The following is a 19,835-nucleotide window of genomic DNA, read 5'->3' as shown; positions in this document are numbered from 1 at the left end:
GTACCTGTCGGACTGAATTTACAAGACATCTTGTTATCTGCACAGCTCACTTTCATATGGGAGGTTACTGGCTGCACCAATTTCCCTTTGAATTGACAGTAAAGATACAGTGGAAGCCTGTGAACTCATTACAGGATAAAAGCATGCGCTACAAATAAAAGATTCAAAGCACTCAGTCGAAAGTTAAATGGCTTTATTTGATGTTTGAAGGCAAGAATCTTTTGTACTTGTATCAAAGGATAGGAACAGTCTTTTCAAAAGGAAGGACCTGAGCTGTAGTTATTGTATTACATGGATGCTGGACTACTGGTTGAACATCGTTTCATATTGCATTACCGATCTTAAGCCAAGACCAGAAAACATTGGATGGTACCATTCAGTGCATTTATTCTGTGTCTGTATGATTCAGATCTTATTGAAAGCCGCCACGTCCACAGACTGAACATATTCCTCGAAGGCGGTGATGGCTTCCTCCAGCAGATCCGTTCCCACTTTATCATCCTCCACCACGCAGCCTATCTGGAGCTTCTTGATGCCGTAGCCCACTGGGACCAGCTTGGACTGCCCCCACAGCAGCCCGTCCATACTGACGCTGCGGACGCACTCCTCCAGCTTGCCCATGTCCGTCTCGTCATCCCAGGGCTTGACATCAAGCAGGATGGAGGACTTGGCGATGAGAGCTGGCTTCTTGGACTTCTTGGTGGCATACTCGGCCAGGCGCTGCTCCTTTATCCTAGCCGCCTCGGCACTTTCTGCCTCATCGTCTGACCCAAACAGGTCAATGTCGTCGTCGCTGGTGGTGTTTGTCGAGGCGGGGGGATTAGCTGGGAGGACAAACTCCCTCTTAGCTGATGGGAGGCTGGCTTTCCCCCTCTGGAAGGACTTGATGTGATTATACCAGCGCAAGAGGTGGCAGAAGGTCGATGAGGGAGCAGAAGGGATGGCGTCAAACACTGCAGTGTCAGCCTGGGACACCGCAAAACCCTCCATGTAGCTTTTGTCTGCCAGAAAGTTATTGAGAGCTTTAAGGCCAGCTGGCGTGCTCATGTCACCAAACACAGTTTTTGTGGAAACTGGGCGGGAGGAAGGGGCCTGCAAGTCTTGCGCGGGGAATTTGTGCTTGATGACTTCCTGCATGGGGACGTCGTGTGCGAGGGTGGTTTCAGTAGTGTGGCCACTGGAAGAACCAAGGCAACAAAGCAACAGGTAATGAGTCACTGGCTTTAATTACCATGCACTAACCCCAAAGGCATAAATTAAGTCCAGGCATGCATGTACAAGCCCACACGCAGATGCACACCATTCACGTCACAAACACAATGGAGTCTTGTTAATTTTTAATTCTTCTGACTTTAGTAAAAACAGCCTCGTTTCTTAAAACACAGGGACAAAACACAGTGATGCAGAACAGATTGGGTTTTTCTTTTCCTCTTTCCTTCCTTATGTTTTGTTCTCGCTGTAGTTGTCTCATGCACATGCAACACATAATCTGCAGCACACTTCAATCACAAAAACCCAACACCCGTTATCTTTTTAACAAACATATTTTTCTCTTAAATCACACTGCTTTCTGTTTTGATCTGAGAGTACAAGGAAGGTGAAATCACAGGAAGGGCTCGATGTCCATCTCCAGGGCCGAGCAGGGCATGGTCAGCTCAAAGCGGTTGATGACGTCTGGGTGGAGGACACCGAGACGCCCTACGCTCTTTCCACGGACAAAGATCTCTGCGCAGCGACCGGGGAAAAAAGTGCAATCTGAGAGAAAAAAAACAAAATTTATTAAAATTTTAAAAAGTGACTGTGCCAATGTCTCCACATTGGCTTCACTAAAGCCCGGTCTTTGTAGCATCCTTTTTAAAACAACAATTATCACCCCCACTAGCTTGCTTGCAATCTGTTTGTATCCTGACAAACTATTTTTGACCAGTGTGTTACAAACGAGCCATCTGTTTGTTCTGGGTGTTTCTTGGATCATGTTGCTGCCACTATTTAGTTGTACACTTGTAGATGCATTTGCATTTTGTTGCAGATGCATTCTTTCACATATTATATCGCAGAGATCATGAGTCAATCGTGCACGGTCAACGGTGCTGTGCTGCCTTTCTTGTTCCTGGACTTTCTCTTGATAATCATTAGTTCACCCACATTGGTCATCCATGAACATTTACCAAATGTATTGCCAAAACCTAAAAATCATCACTTCCTTTGTACCAGATAATTCTTCCAGTGAGCCCTTACAGATGGGGAAAAAAAAACAACAAGCTTTAGGGAACAGGCCAGAAGCTGGATCGCTATTGTCGTACCTCTGCAGGTCATTGGACCATAATCTGATATTGTGCCTTGGTCACTTTGGCACACACATCTCTCTTCTTCTGATTAAAATCTGATGCTCCAGTTTGTATGTCAGCGTCGGGAGGAAAGGCCACATTTAGGCCAGATGGAATTAAAAAATCCTTCATCAGCAGTGAGAGGAGAGCTCACTTCGTCAGTGTGAGAGGCGTTTGCTCACTTTGTTCAAAAACACTGACATGCAAACAGACAGAAAGACGGACTTGTCAGATTTCACAAGATACAGGGGTTGCCTTGACAACAGCCCCACACACAGAGACATGGCATTCTCCCATAGTGCATTGCTTCTTCCCACGCTGCCTTGCTAATGGGTTCCAGAGCCCACTGCTTAGATGTTCACTCATTACTATGGATGAAGGCTTACAAAACACATGGACGGTACTTTCAATTGTGTGTGTGAGTGTGAGGAAGCAACTAAAGCAGGGAAATTCTACCATTTATTTCAGTTGCCTGTTCTGTGTCCGCAAGGTGTATTAAATCTGTGGATTGCGCTTGCGTTTGTTCACACGTCATCTACTTGTACCATCAGCGGGATGCCATGGCAACTATATAAATAGCTCTGGTACATCTTAAATAACCAATCAGTCAATGAAAATCCTACACTTGAGCCAGGCCACTTTCCGCCCACTCTCCAACTTTCAGCAAAGCTTTCAGCGGAAAGGAGAGTTAGATGGTTGCATCAGATAACCAATATAACTGGCGTGTTAGTGCCATCATTTTGCCAGAGGATTTGTTACTATTTTAGACAACTGGACAGAGAATTCCTGCAGGCTCTTACTGGAGCAACGAAAACCTGCGGTGAAACGAATGTCTCGTGCTGCGTTAAGGAGCTGCCAACACACACAAAATGATGATTACTCGAATTTCTACTTGACTTTCAAGGATGATTAGTATGGGTTACATGATTTCTGAAAGGTGTTTAAAATCATCCCAATAACAATAAAAAAAAAAGGAATTGTTCCAGTTTAATTCCAGGTCATATTTTCATAGTTGTGGCCATCATTTCAATTGGTTACGATAACATTGTGTGAGATATAGGAATGCGGTGACGTCTTTACGATGGGGAAAATATCATCGATATAAGTATGAGATTCTGGAGAAATCCAACACCATGACAAATTCCATAATATAGCGCGAACAACGACACAGTAAGTAATGTAATCAACGTGAGCCAAATTGTGGGTTAGCAAAGTGGCGCTACAGTTGCTGCTGTGAAGCTAACATGCAGAGAGGATAAGCCGGTCCCAGAGCCGGCACACCAGCTCCAGAAAGCAACTCAACTCTGTTAACCTCTGTCCTCGGCTAACATCACACAAACAGCATGTCTTGGAGAACTACAAAGTAAGCTGAATGTCTGTGGGCAAGCCATTTAATGTTACCTGACACACAGATCATGGCTGGAATAGTTGTTGTGTGGCTCGGTCGGACCCACTCTGTTTGTTTCCCCACTTACAGAGCCAGGGTTGAGTGCAAACACCAGATTTAATTTCAGCAAACACAGAACGGACAGCTACAGACCCCGAGGAGATATTTGCTGAATTGGAAAAAAAGATGTGTATTGGATTTGAATCGCATTCCCTACATGTAAAGGACAAGGCTGGCGATATTCTATATTTTTGTCAACAAATCCCGTGAACAGGCCAAAACTGACCGTGTGTTAGTCCATCTAAATATTTTCCGATTTCTCCAACCTGTCAGCGTCTCTCAGCCCCAAGCCTCGTCACATCTAGTGAAGACATACATTTTAGTAGCATGTAAAGAATATTTTGTTACATTAAAATAAAAATTTTAAACAACTTTCTAAAACATCCCTGTAGTTTAACAAATGTAACTCAAACAGGAGGAAATGGTGCATTTGTTGGGGCTATTTTCAGCTGCGGATTAACAAACATTTGGTGTTCACTGATGCATTTTTTATTAGTTTTAAAACAACAATGGAGCTCTGTGGCACACAGGGATAAGACACATCAGGCTTTAGAAACAGACACAATTGGTTAATGGGTTCAATCCATTTTGGCTTTGGTCTTTTAATGGGATTTGATAACAAAAATATAGAAAATCTTTTCCTTGAACAACAACAGTTTGCTAGATTAGCAAAACCACTAAACTAAGCGCTCCCAAAATGTCATCAATTATCGTCACTGCACAGAAATCTGACTTCAGGGAGGTCAAGGAGGTCAACGTGGAACGGAGTCGGTCTGTAAACTGTGATATTTACAGAAGATGTTTCGGTTCATGATTTTACCGTTCTTTAATTTTCGCTTCGCTTTGATAATCTGGGGGTTTATTTAAAACCTGCCTAATCATCGGACTATTTCTTGACCAGTTGGACTTCTTATGGCCATAACTACCAAAATAAGACTCAAGTTTTTGTTGTTCAATTATCTTTTAAACTTGCTATACCAATATTACTATAATATATATCAAAAGACTGAAAACAATGTAACAATATGGAAGGGGTCTCTTGTAGTTAACCTAGAGGATAATTATCATCTGAATCTGCAGCTTGCAACTTTCCTGTTTTGGTTCACTCTCACTGCTCTCTCATAGTGCTGTCTTTTGCTGCAGCAGGCAGTGGTTTGCAGCAAAAACTAATCTCTAAAAACCCAGTGTAAACTACTTATTTTGTTACAAACAGCAAACTGACACTATTTTGTGACGAGCTGGTGAACATAGTGGGACATTAAGCAGCTGAAGAGCCAGATTTTTCCCTCAGCAGTTGGTACCCAAAAACAGAGCTAAAAGAGAGGGAATGCTGGACTTCCGAATTACCAGGCGGACAGAAAAACAGGTCCAAATGAATGCTAATGTGGCAGTGTAAATAAGTAACTGTTTGCTAAGGAGTTCACCATACCAACTTGTGCTTGCACAGGCAGCACATCTAATAAATTGGATTCGATACAGAGAAGATTAGCAAGGCCCCTGCGAAAGGATGACATGCTTAAAAGGTGATGTCATGTAAATGTTCTGTTCACAGCTTGTTTCTGCTGCCCCCCAAGTGACCCCCCAAAAAAAAAAAAAATCAGTCACTGCAGGTTTAAATTAATGTAATAACCATCAATACTAACCTTCTAAAAATACATATAGGACAAAAGACTTCCCGTCAACTGAACAAAAAAACAGAAAGTCATCTGATAGTGGTCTCTTTCCTAACAAAGGGTGTACAGGCCAAGACTTTGCATTGGACACAGTTGTTAAGTGAAACACAGGCATCTGTCTCTAAGTGGTTTCTTCCTCCACTCCTGGTCCCCTGACTCATTATTTCATCTTCTTTTTCCCGCTGAGTGGAGGATACTCAGCTGACACGTACTCCCTCAACCACTTGCTCTCTCGGTGCTGGGAGTGATGGTGAGTTAGCTGAAGTGCTGTTCACCCTGCTGATGGACACTTCCTGAGGGTTGTGTGTCTGTGTCAGGTGAGCTCTTAAGACTGGGGTCATGGTCTTGTAATGGGGTTAAGGACACGGTGACATATGTGGCGTGGGGGCGGGGGGTTAGGCTAATGGCGCATGAAGTGTGGAAAACAAAATGGCACAGAGGATAGACGGAGTGGAAATGTGCGTTTCCAGTGTGTTGTGCATTAGTGCGCACTGTGAGAGCATGTCCATTTCAGCATTTCAGATGGACAGTCTAAGCACCCCGTGGGTGGGTGCTGTATGTGCCAGTCTGTCTCCTTGCTCTGCTCTGCTCTGCAGTGGGCGACGTGACTCCCATGCAGTCCCCCTACACTGCGGAGTTTACACGCTCTCACAGCCTTTCTTGCTTTCGCCTCCAGCCGTCGCTCTGTCGCTCTCCTGCCCCCCCCGTCTCATCTCATCCCTTCTTCCGCTCCCCTGTCTGCCTTTCCTTCTCCTCACTGTTCTCATTCACTGATACTTGAGCCCATTGATTTGCAGTCTGAATGGGCTAACAGAGCCAAAGTAGATATCCCACAGTGTGACCTTGTCGGAGGCGGAGGGGGAGCTGGAGTGAGAGAGAGATGGTATGGAAAGAGGAAGGACTGGGCGAGGAATCCAAAACTCAAAATGATGTATGAGAGTCTCTCTGGGAAAATGGGAGCCAAAATACATACAGCTTGGCCTGTGCGGTGCTTCAGGTGGAACCTTTCTGATTGCTAATCTCACAGGAACGGCTCAGATGCATGAGAAAGATGAAACCCAAATGAGTCATACCTCTATCTGCCTTTCACACGTCGTCATTGCAAGTATTACTGTGCCAGTCACATGCCACCTCTGGTTAATGTACCTCTGCTATGAAAAATTTTATTAAACTTGCGCTCCACAGTTTACAGGTCTGTTGTTTTTTAATGTGTGAGTCCAGCTCATCAAAAGTGATACAGATGTGGAGCGCTGATGCAACATGACTGACCGGTCCATCTCATTAATGATGACTTAAGAGAGAAAACCTTTCAAAGTGCACTCGTACTCAGATGCATTACATAATTAGACACAGTGAAGCTGTCTGAAATGAGTCCTTGGCCCACTACCCATGAACCACGAGTGCTGATAGGATACCTTTGATTTTTATTGAGCAAAATGATGACAGAACAGAACACGTCAGTGCTCTTCGGTGTCCTTCACCGACTCAGAGTTATCCTGACCTATTAGGGTAAGGTGACGCAAGTGGTGATTTTGGAGGTAGAACAGAGGACAAATTAAATGGAAAAGAGTGAACTGCGGTTTAGAGGGGATGAAGAACAAGTTTCCCACAGCGGGCCGGAGAGTTTTTAAGTCAGAGCCCATGACTTAAAAATGACACCTGTTCATTAACGGCTCATTATTGTCCGTTTTTAAAAAGTACTTTCTATTTCAAATGGGTTAATACCTCTCAAATAAAACCATTGTGTACAACAAGTTGTCAAACACATTCTACCATAACCCTATAAAGTTATCCATTTGTATACTTGGAATGATTTTCTCCTCTCCGGACTAAAAACTCTTAACTTAAAAGTGATGCTCAGCCCCACAACTGTCATTGCTAGTTGGAACCTTGAAAGCTGCAGTGATGGCATTATTTCTAAAAGGAAAAAAATATTTTTATATCTGTAAAAACAGCAGCATTGTGCCCATTAAACTTGCGGGTAAACATTAAGATCTGATGTCTTTAGAGAGTTTTTTTTTTTATTATTAAGTTCTTTTTAAAACATTGTTATAAAAAGAAGGCAGGAGAAGATGGAGGCCCCGCGACCAGTACAGCAGTGTTTCCCACAGGATTTTGTGAGACGAATTTGGTTTTGTACATTTTAAAGTTAAATGCATTAATCTGGTGCACTTTGTGAGCAAAATTAAGAGGCTAGATCTATATCCAAGAACTCTGTGCTCTTGTAAACAATTTTGTGTTCTAGTAAACAAATTGATCATAAACACATAGTATAGATATAAATGACACAGCAAAAATAAAAAAAGTCTATAAATTTATTTTGTTTTTCCAGCAACCCAAAACCAAAGACTAAAGTAATTTCCCTAACATTTTGGTGTTTCTTTTTTACTTTTAATGGACATATTTAACATGTTTTATACTTCTTATGAATATAATCAAATTAATCATATTTATATACTGTGTGTACATTGTGTAAACACCTTATTTTGAAAATGGGACAGACATATTCTCTGCAATTAATGGGAAAAACTACACAGTGAGACATATTTCTATAAAGCGAACAATCTCTAATCACAGTCACAGTGTTAATTAAACAGATAGCACTTTAGATACAACGCTTAAGTGGTATTTGTGTGACTGGCAGTGACGCTATAAGTCACAAACAAGATCAAGACTTTTAGGGGCTGAGAGCAGTCGAGACCAAGACCGAGGGAGAGCGAGACCGAGTCAAGACCAAGACCAGTTCCCTGCACTGCATTGCATGGCACGCAATAAAATGTGGAACGAGATCATAGGCACTTCTCAAATTGATCTGAAAGATTCCCATTAAAACACCCACATACAAACACTAAGAGCTGAAATCAACGTAAGCATCGCGGGGAGGGGGGACAGTCGTTAATTAGGGTGATTGGTTGCATTTGAAGCAATACGTTTTACTTACAATCAAAGTTAGGATGTTAACAAATCAGACAATGCAAAAGCAATTTATTGATATTCCCAAAGTTATAGTCTTGAAATAAAATCCCGAGACAAGACCGAGTACAAATGCGGTCGAGACCAAGACGAGACCAAGACCATCAAAAAGTGGTCTCGAGTACTACAACACTAGCGCACACACTACACGATTCAATTTGAATTATTCTGTCTAAAGACATATAGCTGTGCGTATCTGGGGGTCTTTATGATGCTGCGTAAAAGTCTGGCCCATTGATTTCACGACAGTGTAACTAATGGTTTAGTGACACATGTCGGGTTCAATCACTTCTCCAGTGCCTGGGCAGATCAGTCTTAAACAACGCCATAATAACCCTATTGTTACAACTCAGACTTTCACTCTACCCAACTTTCTCAACACATGTTGAGATAAATGTGTAGAAAGTTATAACAGGCCAACAATTTATTTCAAAATTAAAAAAAAAAAAAAAACTTTCCAATAATTTAATAACTATAACAAATATAGCCCAGACGACACTTGATTTATTTCGATATTTGGGAGCTTTAGAATAGATTTCCAGACTTGTCAAGGAGCACTGAAACTGATCTGGAGGCTCGTGGTTGCCTGACTCCATACTGAGTCACTTCATGTTGCTTTTTCCTTTCATTTGTCACCTGTCGGTAAGTACTGATCATGACAGTTGAAAAATCCTCCTGTTAATGCTCTCTGGACAAACCTTTCGGACACATTTTGCAAATGACCTCAAACCTAGTTCAGCATTGCTGTACTGCTGGTTCTTGATTCCTTATCAGCCGATACACGCACCTATATGATCTATCCTCAATAAGCTAATATCAGCTGATTGATCAGCCTTGCTCTAGTTACTATACAATGAAGCAAAAGTCACAAAACTGATCAAGCAGTTAAAGGCTGCATACATTACCCTTTAAGCTCATCAGAGCTATCTCATCAAAAGCCAGCATCTGATTATAGAAGTACATGCTGATATCGCCGTCTCTGCCACCTGGGTCAGTATTAGATGTTTTCTCTTGTATTTCATATTCTTTGTCCATATACCTACTCTAAACCAGCCACCCATGTTGAAGTTAATTTTGAGTTGAAGCCAAATTGTGCATGTGCATGTCACTGCCATGGAAACTGTGCCCCCTCAATAAGATGGAGTACATGACGCCCTGGAAACAAACAATGCAGTCGGTGCTTGCTATATACTGGATTTACATAATCTCAACAAAGCCTGCCTTTTAACCTCACGTGACTCAGACCTATTTGTGCCCCAGCTTGGCAAGTAAATAAACATATTCTAGATCACTCATCTGCCACTGGGATTTTCTCCCCCCTGTATACATGTAATATAATAATTTACCACCAAAGCTAGTATATTCCTATAGCCCTGATAGCTGGTTTCCATTCCCCCTCCCTCTCAAGGCTTCTTACCCTCTGCAGCCTGGATGTGGTAGCCATCCCCGTGGACAGACTTCACCTCCAGCAGCTGCATGGTTCGATCAAGCAGGCCGTGGATTACCTCGAAGCCCGGACTCTTGTTGTAGTAAACGGCACAGAAACGCCGGCTGTTCCTCGCCCCAACATCTGGTTGGTGGGATGAGACACACACACACACACACACACTCTCTCAGTGAGGCAACAGGGTTTCAAAAACAGTTTTGCGGGTGTGTTAGGTACAGTGTGTGTTATTTTCTCCATCACTTCACACATGCAGACAACTACCTTTGGTCTCATCCTTCAGCACCACGTCAGATATCTCAAACAGTCTGAGGGGAAGGGGCATCTTCCTGTTGGCGGCAAGGGTTTTCAGCAGGCCTGGTAGCAAGGTGGTCCGCGCCACCTGGTGGTGACAAAAAGTGGTGACGCTGGATTCTACAAAAGAGGAGAAGAGGGCCCTCTTCTGGAAAAATGACACTAACTCTAGAGAGCGTGGGAACACCTATCACTTAGGGTCTGTTTGTTTGACTTTTAATGAATGTCTGTCTTATTAAATGAGTCCTTTTCCTTTTTAAACAGCCTCTCAAGGTTTAATGAAAGTCATTTTTATTTGTTAACGGGTGAAATTTTGGCACTGGAGGATTATTTGCAGTGCACACTAATCTGCAAACACTCTAGTTTGCGCTGTGGCTGGAAGATTAGTTTCACTGTATTAACATTATTTAGCAATGTGATTTTTCAGATGGAAGAGAACTACCTTAAAGCATCCATTAATGATACAATATGAACATTAAATTACTTAAAAAGTGACCCTGCTAATAAATTCTAGCGCCCACAGGCCTTTAGGTCTTCTGAGGTCAAATTTGGATCCTTTGTTACACAAATTGCTTTTCCCAGAAGGAAACTGATCAGTTAACTTGTGAATGGGTAGAAAATGACGGTTAACAAATGAAACTAATAAATGTATCTATTTTCTTGTTTCAAACAAAGCACAACACTGCTTTACATTGACATCATCATCAAAACATTGTGGAGTTTTATTTATAATCTTCTTTACCTGGAACTCAGCTGTCTTGGGGTTGGAGATATGAGCCGCCCTGGTCTCTGAGATTTTCTTTCCAAGCTTGTCCGCTATATCTTCTTGAGAACACTGCAGCAAGAAAAAGCGGACAAAGTCCTTTGAGACCATCTCAAGCAAGGCCATGTAACTTTCTGGATACAAGTGACGGTTATGGGATAATGCTACATGCTACTGCTAACCATTTAGCTAACTTTACTGTTACAGTAACACATACGGATCACAGTCATAATGTTAGCATGGTGACTCAGTAATGTACATTATACAGCAATATTTACCCAAATTTTGCAAACATTACCTTACATTAGGTACTACCAGACTAAATAAGCCAGTAGTAGCAAAACCCAGAGTGTTCTGAATTGAACAACGTTTTGATTTACTGCAATAAATTCAGTTTTTCATTTCTAAGAGGAAGATTGTGTTACTTCTTCCCTCAAAGATGCACAGACCCACTTTAAGGGAAGAAACTGTGTTGACATAGGAGAAGCATGCGGAGAAGAGAGTACTTCTGTTTACATTCCTGGACCATGGCGGACCACAGCAAACGTTCAAAGGTTTGGCTTAGCTTCAATAAAAAAAATTTACAACAAAGCAAAATCCAACACCTGCAGTAAGGAGACTTTGTGCAAGGGAGGAGGCACCTCCAATTCATAGTTTTCACGTGATTTCATATTCCAAGGAAAACACTCCCTTGGAGGGCAAAAGACACGTTATTTTCCACTGCCTGCTAAGCAATTGGTACACTGTTACCTTGTGTTTGTTAGTTTTGTGTTGCCAAAATGCTGGACGGTTGTTGTGCTTTCGGATTTACTAATCGAGGAGGAGACAAGCCTGGGCTGTGTTAGGTGAGGGATTCCCCAGAAGGTAAAAGTAAACAATTACAGCAGTAGAGCGGCAGCAGGGACCTGGTGGTTTTTAACTGTGCTGTAACGTTATATGGATCAGATATGCCCAAACCTGTAGTTTGTGTTCATATCTTTCTTTTTCTTAAGTTGAAAGGTGACCCATATAAAATTTGACTGCTTTTGCGGCATCTCTACGGGGGAGTCGCGGTGTGAGCTGCTATGTTGGTCGGTTGACTGAAAACTATGAATATGATGAAGCAGACACACATGAATCTGAAGGAATATACAGCTAACACTAATAGTAGTAACGTCTCAAGCTCAGGTACAAAAGACAGATGGGCTGACATTCCCCTTTTATATTGAAGGTAAACGAAGGTCTATAAATTATGCCAATATTTTTTTTTTTCTGGATACGAGTTCCCAGTGATGCTCCTCTAGGACAGAAACTCCTTTGACTTTAGCCATGAAGGGGAAGATGAGCAAGGAGGAACTGGATGAATGCCACAGAGCGAAGAGTTGTCTTGAAGGGGCTGGAATCAGTTCCGAGATTCGATAATAACCACATTCGATAAGTAGAATCGGAATCCATCAAATTGAAACGATACCAACCCTAATTACATTGGTGTATCTTTGTGTCTTCTTCTTACCAGGGTAAAGGTGAGGGCCTCTGTGAATCCAGCAGCTGCAAGGTCTTGTCTTAACAGCTCTGTCAGTTTATTCAGTGGAAACTGTAAACAAGAAAATACATAAGAACACAAATAATATTTGATGAGATACAACGTTGGTTACCATAAAACTTTGATTTATAGCCCAAGCTTTTATTTGCTAAAATCAATGAATTGACCCGGTCTATATTTGGAACAGGCATCCATAAGGGACAGGCTTTTAATTCCTTCTGCACAAAACTGAAATAGATTTCTATTGTGACTGCCCCAAGTGCTCTTTGTGTCTGGGGCCTGTGTGCTGTGTGTGTGAAATGAATATTACTTGTAGAAAAATGAGTTTATCAAATTATGATCTATCTCCGACAGCCAGCTTTTATTTTGTAGGCAGCAAGGTAACGAAAACAAGCATACCTAACAAGTTCACAGACAGTGAATCGACTATTGACCACATGACAGTATTCATAGGACAGGATTCATTCTTATTAAAGATTGTTTTTGATTGTTTTAATCAGTGGACCCTTACAGACAAAAGGAATATAAATAATCAAGGAATGGACACATAATGGACTTAAAGAGCGCTTCAAAGGTAGGGAGTCTGCACTTTGTTTCCCATCTCTTGTTTACCATGCTGGTAAATCTGAATGAATAAGACTTGAGCGCATCGTTTCCGTAAAATGAACTGAATGATTGAATTGTGGCGAATCAAACTAATCTAACGGTGTGTAGCATGTCCATACTGACCAAAGTTTAAACATTTATATTTGCATTCATGATCTAAGCAGCTTAGAACTAGCTCAAGCGGGCAACCCAGCGGACTTTAGAAGGTTTTATACATCCAAAGAACTTCTATAAAAACCAGACCAGGCATCTAAATGAGAGCTGCGTTTATCTGTCAAAATGTGTTTCCACACCAGGCCAATAAAGGGGACAGGCGGCCATTTGGGACTCGGCTATTAATCGAAGTTTTATGGTACACATGAAAACATGCAAAAGAAAGTCCAGGCACCTGGTTGGCTATGGTGTAAGTGTGTGGTGTGGTGCGGGTGATGTTGTTGAAACCGTAGGCCATGGCGGCGTCCTCCATTATATCACAGGCGTGGATGACGTCTGATCGCGTGGGTGGGATCTCAACCTCGATCTCATCACCAACACCTGTAGGCTGGGAGCGCAGGCACATCCTGGTCAGTAGCTGGGCGATTTTCTCCGTTGACTCACTGTCAGGAGAAAATAAAACACAACGCTGTTTAGTCTAAAGAATCACCTGTGAAGCTGCTGAGGATACACCGACACCAAGGAGCTGTGGAGCAGGTAGCGCTTTCCCATGTAAGATGTGATGAAGTGTATGCGAATGTTTTCTGATAACAGGAAACAGCTTTATTCCAAAATGTAGAAAGGACAAAGACTGATCGTTTCCAAAGCCATAACGTGGCTGGAAAACAGGTTATGCAAAGAATTAAGGAACTTCTGAGTGAACTGTGTGATTTACTCGGAAATTGTCAAACTAAATTAACATTAAAAATGCAACAAGGAAAACTTAACTACAGTGGAGAATAAAGAAAAGCTGAAATGTTTGTCATGTGTAACGAGTGGAAGAGCACAGTGATAATTTAGCAAATTAATAATAACATCAAGTAACAAGTTAATAAAGGTACATCACCATATGACCAGATTTGTTCACAACTGTCACATCCATGTAATTTAACATCATTTGTGGCATTCACCAAATGTCTTGCATTTTCAATTCTCTCATAAGTGAGAACAAAATTTACCAGTGGTCGTACAAGTCACGGACAGATTGTCTGAAACAAATAGGCTACCGTTCACTAATTAAGAAATTCAGGTTGCTGTCAGGCACAGTATTCTCTGCTGTATCAGACTGGGAAGTCCGTCAATTTGCTGAGTCATGTTAATGCAAAATTGAATGCATCTTTTTCTTTTATGCTGTACTTTGACTCTTGTACAGTGTACGTCCAACTTGACTTACTTGATGCCAACTTTACGGTTGATGGACTCACTGGACAACTTCTCCTTCCTGTAAGCCAGCTCCTGAAGTACAAACCAGGAAACAACGGCAGAGAATTAGGAGACAACAGTGAAGACATTCTTGTCACATTACAAAAAAAGGACACAGTGCAAGATGATTGTAGTAAAATACAGTACTGGGTATTTGTAGGTCTTGCCGTCTGGGTACACCACCTCCCCCTCCTCTACCCTGAAAGAGAAAGAGACACAAGAAAATCTCTCTTTCACTGTTAATACTCTTAAACCCAGTCACTTATTAAAGTTGTATGATGGAATGTGGTATGTTACCACCACTTAAAATGAAGACAACAAATCAGTTTCTTGAATATAGAACATACAGTCCCCTACAAAAGTATTGGAACAGTAAGGCAAATTCCTTTGTTTTTGTTGTTCATTGAAGACATTTGGGTTTAAGATCAAAAGATGAGTCAAGACAAGAGTTCAGAATTTCAGCTTTTATTTCCTGGTTTTCACATCTAGATGTGTTAAACAACTCAGGACATATCGCCGTTTGTATTAGACCACAGCATTCTTAGGTGAACAAAGGTAATGGAATAAATAATCTTAAAGTAAATAACATTTAATATTTGCTGGCATAACCTTTGCTTGCAATAACTGCCTCAAGCCTGCGACCCATCGACATCACCAAACTGTTGCATTCTTCGTTTGTGATGCTATTCCAGGCTTTTACCGCAGCTTCTTTCAGCTCTTCTTTGTTTCGGGGTGTTTCTCCCTTCAGTCTCCTCTTAAGGAGGTGAAATGCAGCTCTGTTGGGTTAAGGTCAGCTGATTGACTTGGCCAGTCTAAAACCTTCCACTTTTCCCCCCGATAAAGTCCTTTGTTTTGTTGGCAGTGTGTTTTGGCTCATTGTCCTGCTGCATGATAAACTTCCTCCCCATTAGTTTCAATGCATTTCTCCGTAAATTGGCAGAGAAAATGTTTCTGTCCACTTCTGAATGCATTCTGCTGCTACTATCATCAGTTACATCATCAATAAATATTAATGAGCCTGTTCCAGAAGCAGCCATGCACGCCCAAGCCATGACATCACCTCCACCATGCTTCACAGATGAGCTTGTGTGCTTCAGATCATAAGCAGTTCCTTTTTTTCTCCATACTTTGGCCTTTCCGTCACTTTGCTAGAGATTAATCTTGGTCTCATCAGTCCATAAGATTGTGTTGCAGATCTTTTGCGGCTCATCTCTGTACTTCTTTGCAAATTTCAATCTGGCCTTCTGATTCTTCCTGCTGATGAGTGGTTTGCATCTTGTGGTGTGGCCTCTATATTTCTGCTCTTCTTCCAACAGTGGATTGTGACACCTTCACCCTGCACTGTGGAGGTTATTTCTGATGTCACTTACTGATGTTTTGGGGGTTTTCTTCACAGCTCTCACCATATTTCTGTCATCAACTACTGTTGTTTTCCTTGGCCGACCTGTTGGACGTCTGTTGCTCAGCACACCAGTAGTTTCTTTCTTTTTCAGGACATTCTAAATTGTTGTGCTTGCTATGCCCGATGTTTGTCCAATGGCTCTGGTTGATTTTCCTTCTTTTCTTAGCTTGACAATGGCTTGCTTTTCTCCCATAGACAGCTCTCTGGTCTTCATGTTGGTTTATCCTCTTTAACAGGAAATGCAGTCTTTATAGGTTTGAACCAAGGATGAAAACTTAGACTAGTCATGCAGAGCTATTTAATGTTTGGACAATCAACCTAAAAGGCAACACCTGGGCAACAAGAAACATCTGTCAGCCACATGTTCCAATAGTTTTGCTCACTGAAAAATAGGTGGGTTCAAACAAACGGTGATATGTCCTGAGTTGTTGTTGTCACATCTAGATGTGAATACCAGGAAATAAAAGCTGACATTCTGAACTCTTGTCTCATTCTCATCTTTTGATCTTAAACCCAAATGTCTTCAGTGAACAACAAAAACAAAGGAATTTGCCTTACTGTTCCAATACTTTTGGAGGGGACTGTATGACACAAAACCAGGGAATGTCATTTCGTCCGCCTTGCGTTCAGCAAGTTCTTGTCCATCTCCATGGAGATGAAAAGCTAGTATTTTAGATCAATATGCAACTTACGTGAAAGGCTGTGAACAATACTCGCTGAACATGGTCACCATCATGTCCAACACGATCTTTGCCTGGAGAGAACAAGGTCAAGTCAGTTTTCATCGCTAACATTGACCGAACGACATATGATGGCATTTCTCGGTTCTCCTCTCAGTTGTACCTTGGTCAGGTCTGTGGCCGTGCACTCAATGAAGACATTCTTTGTCTTGAGGGTGATCTTTGAATGATCCCCTGGGGGGGAAAAAAACAAATACATGTTTACTAGTATACGGCAGGGGGTATTTTATTATCTCGGAATACTAAAGTTCATTTTTTCTTTGTTTTTCTTCTAAAACTTTAGCTCCTGTTGTTTTTTTAACCACTCGGTTTAACAAGCCTGGAACGACGGTAAGTCACATCTCTGATGTTTGTGTCTGTGAGATGCTTCCATGCAAAATACTAATCCACTGTGTGCAACAGAGGTCGAAAACAAAGCCAGAAATGAAGGCACACACATAAAGGCAGAAACAGCACTCACCATTGATGATAGGAGGCATGGACAGGACGATACCATTGCTGTCGTAGATGATGGGGTACACAGGCTTGTCTTCAATAATGTGAAGGTAATGCTTCAAGTGGCTGTCTGTCTGTATCAATCGAAAGAACGCAAGGTTAGCACCGCTCAAAAAGACAAATCGCTCTTCTAACTCGCGTCCTGCCAACTAGCTGTTCACCTTGTAGAGGCTCATGAGCTGGGTAGCAGTGTACTCCTTGGTCTGGTTAAGGGGTTTGAAGCTGATGTCTCCAGGAGGTTTTGCTGTGTATGTGAAAGGACCAGAGAGGGTGTCCAGGTCATGGGTCCCGATGGCCACCAGGCTCCTCTTCCTGCACCCAAAACACAGTTAACGGTTGAATAATGTTAAAGAGCTGTTCCAGCTGCTCTCAAAGGGATAATAGTGGTGTGTTTTCGTATCGTAGGCTGTGGCTGCACAGAAAACACTCCAGTAGGATAAATTCAGTGTTACTTTTGGACAATTTAGGAAATCTCTTAATAATAAAAGAATGAAATTATACAAGCACTGTCCTAAATAGTAACATACTGTATTTCCAAACTTCATTCTTAGAAAAGCAATATTTGTTCTCACACTGATCACAGTTCACTGAACATATTATTGGAAACAGACGCTTATAAGTACTGTTATTGTAGAGCTGAAACAATTAATCGATTTATCGAGCAACAGAAAATTACTCAGCAACTATTTCAAGTAACTTTCTAAGGAAAAATGCTGAATATTTGCAATACATCGAGAAAATGATTGGCAGCTGAATCGGCCCTATTTAATTGTTCACATCATTTCCTCAAAGCTTGCACTACACCTGCCCTGTAACACAAATGGCATCACAGAAGGTCTTTCAGGTTTTAAGTCGTACTTAGTGAAACAGCTAATCTGACCTGCAGACGTTTTGGTGGAGTTTCTCCTGCAGCTCGATGAAGCTGTCATAGCGCTCCTGTGTGAAGGTGATGTTCCTCAATACGGCTGCCACAGCATAAGGTCGCACCGCCGCCGTCTGCACACAACAAACTTATAAGTAACAAACTAAGTGGAAACCATGGTAATACACAGATTTATTTAACTTGTAAACCAAACCAATGATAGATTCAGGCAATTGGTTATTTTCCAATTTGTTTTTCATTGTAAATGATGACCATTACCACCCACCTCTTTAGTAATGATCAGCTTGTGAGGCTCCCCGCTGGCCGGGCTGACACGTCTGTAGCGAGGTGCTTCCAACCTGCAACACAAAAACAATCTCTGTAGCTACAGTGTAGCAAGTGTGCATGCACTATACCCATAATGGAGAAGCACCTTGCATTTAAGATAGCCTGACAAAACCAAAAACCCAGATGTCTTCGCCCACAAGAATGTTTTAATGCAAACAAAATATAGTCATGCATTTTATTCCTCAACATATCAATCCTCCTTGCTTAGGGCACTGAATAACGCTGTTATGCTTCTCTGTTGTGTCAGCACTGAATGAAACTGGTCAACCACTGCATTTAGCAATCATATGTCATTAACCTCGTATCAAGCACAGCAGTATGCCAGTTCTATCACACAAGATACTACTCACTTATTCTTGAAGACCTGCAGTCCACGGACCAGCCCCTCCAGACACAGCAGGTCATAGCGGTTAGCTGGTACATCAATCTTGTAGAGGATGATGTCAGACGCCCCTGATGCCTTTGAGTCACCCTGCTCTCGGGTGATTAACTCCTTCTCAGAGGTCTGTAAGGGGGTCAGCACAGAGTTCACTGGTTACATGTCACAGTTCAGGGGATGTTTTTGACACAAATGTAGGCCTACTGGCAGACCGTTCTCATGTTGGATATTTTGACTTAATGTAATCATGAAAAAGGACACATATATTTGGATACACTGTGGTTTGACATCCTTTAATTTCGTTTACTCACAATTTCATCCAGCTCCAGCCCAAATTCAAAACACAGCTCGTCAAACTCCTCATCGGCTAGAACAAGAAGCAAACAGCCATTACTAAAAGCAGTTTTATATTCACCGGCTAATATCTTCAGATTGCTGTTGTGAACAGACTGCTAAAATCTCAATGACAGAAGCCGACGGAAATGATGCAATCACGTTTACATTATCTTCAAAGATGTGGTGCACTAAGAGTACTTTTTTAAAGTCACAAACATCAGCAGAAATAAGCGAATGTTGAAATTTGTATTTGGCACAAATTTCAATTGAAATGTATGTTTTTCTCATTCACGATAGTCATACTAAGCCAGATAAAGTTAGCTGCTCCTTAGCAGATGCTGCGTTGCTAGCCGTCAAGCTAATGAGTTCAGGCAGCACTCTGGGTTCTCCTGCCTTTTAGAGCCGAAAGAACATTTGATAACCAGGCAGGTCATTTGGTCGTTACTTGAATATATAGTAAATAAGACTTTACTGTATGTTCTGCCCAAAGCTTTGAAGAGAAGATCCCTTTTAATTCCGACAGTCGGCATGCTGGCTGCTAATCCTCCTCTGCCCAGTGGAAAAAGACCCTACTAGCCGGCTATAGCTGTCTTGAGAGGTGCCTGAGTTAAATCCTGTTAAATTCGAAACATTGAAGCCACAAATTTTGTGACTACAATGTAATCCATTTGAAAACAAATGTAATTAATTCCATCTGAAATAAGGTCTCTAGTCGTAACCACAGATAAGACATACCAAATAATAACCATGTCCCATGGTTTATTAATAATACATTAATAAATACGTTATTATTATCATAAATTATCCCCTTTAACAATAACATTAAATT

At 41.7% G+C, this 19,835-nt stretch overlaps 1 protein-coding gene and 1 non-coding gene across 2 annotated transcripts; one reads left to right on the top strand and one right to left on the bottom strand.

Annotated features, from left to right (window-relative positions):
• Positions 1 to 176: 176 nt before the first annotated feature.
• On the bottom strand, positions 177 to 19,604 carry farsb (phenylalanyl-tRNA synthetase subunit beta). The gene is made up of 18 exons (XM_038693039.1): positions 19,479 to 19,604; positions 18,982 to 19,037; positions 18,642 to 18,796; positions 18,230 to 18,302; positions 17,962 to 18,077; positions 17,243 to 17,393; positions 17,047 to 17,155; positions 16,690 to 16,760; positions 16,539 to 16,600; positions 14,592 to 14,643; positions 14,416 to 14,477; positions 13,438 to 13,645; positions 12,414 to 12,494; positions 10,901 to 10,993; positions 10,129 to 10,246; positions 9,838 to 9,990; positions 1,608 to 1,755; positions 177 to 1,177 (listed from the first exon to the last, which is right to left on the bottom strand). The coding sequence occupies exons 1-18, from the start codon at positions 19,534 to 19,536 to the stop codon at positions 406 to 408; spliced, it is 2,538 nt and encodes an 845-aa protein (XP_038548967.1). The 5' UTR covers positions 19,537 to 19,604; the 3' UTR covers positions 177 to 405.
• LOC119883630 lies at positions 5,210 to 5,317 on the top strand. The gene has a single exon (XR_005440703.1). It is a non-coding gene; the product is annotated as a U6 spliceosomal RNA (small nuclear RNA).
• Positions 19,605 to 19,835: the final 231 nt, after the last annotated feature.

Source organism: Micropterus salmoides, unplaced genomic scaffold, assembly GCF_014851395.1.
Source record: "Micropterus salmoides isolate LMB-PRFRI ecotype aquatic unplaced genomic scaffold, ASM1485139v1 Ms_hic_scaffold_3, whole genome shotgun sequence".
Lineage (NCBI taxonomy): Eukaryota > Metazoa > Chordata > Actinopteri > Centrarchiformes > Centrarchidae > Micropterus > Micropterus salmoides.
The sequence above is the reverse complement of the archived record's forward strand: the minus strand, read 5'-3'. Positions and strand labels throughout refer to the sequence as shown.

Bases quoted from the DNA above. Each gene is read 5' to 3' on its own strand.
- farsb (XM_038693039.1), bottom strand. From the start codon at position 19,536: ATGCCGACTGTCGGAATTAAAAGGGATCTTCTCTTCAAAGCTTTGGGC. The intron at 14,644-16,538 runs GTAAGTTGCATA...TTTCTCTTTCAG, and splicing joins TATTGTTCACAGCCTTTCAC to GGTAGAGGAGGGGGAGGTGG. The intron at 9,991-10,128 runs GTAGTTGTCTGC...CCCACCAACCAG, and splicing joins GCTGAAGGATGAGACCAAAG to ATGTTGGGGCGAGGAACAGC.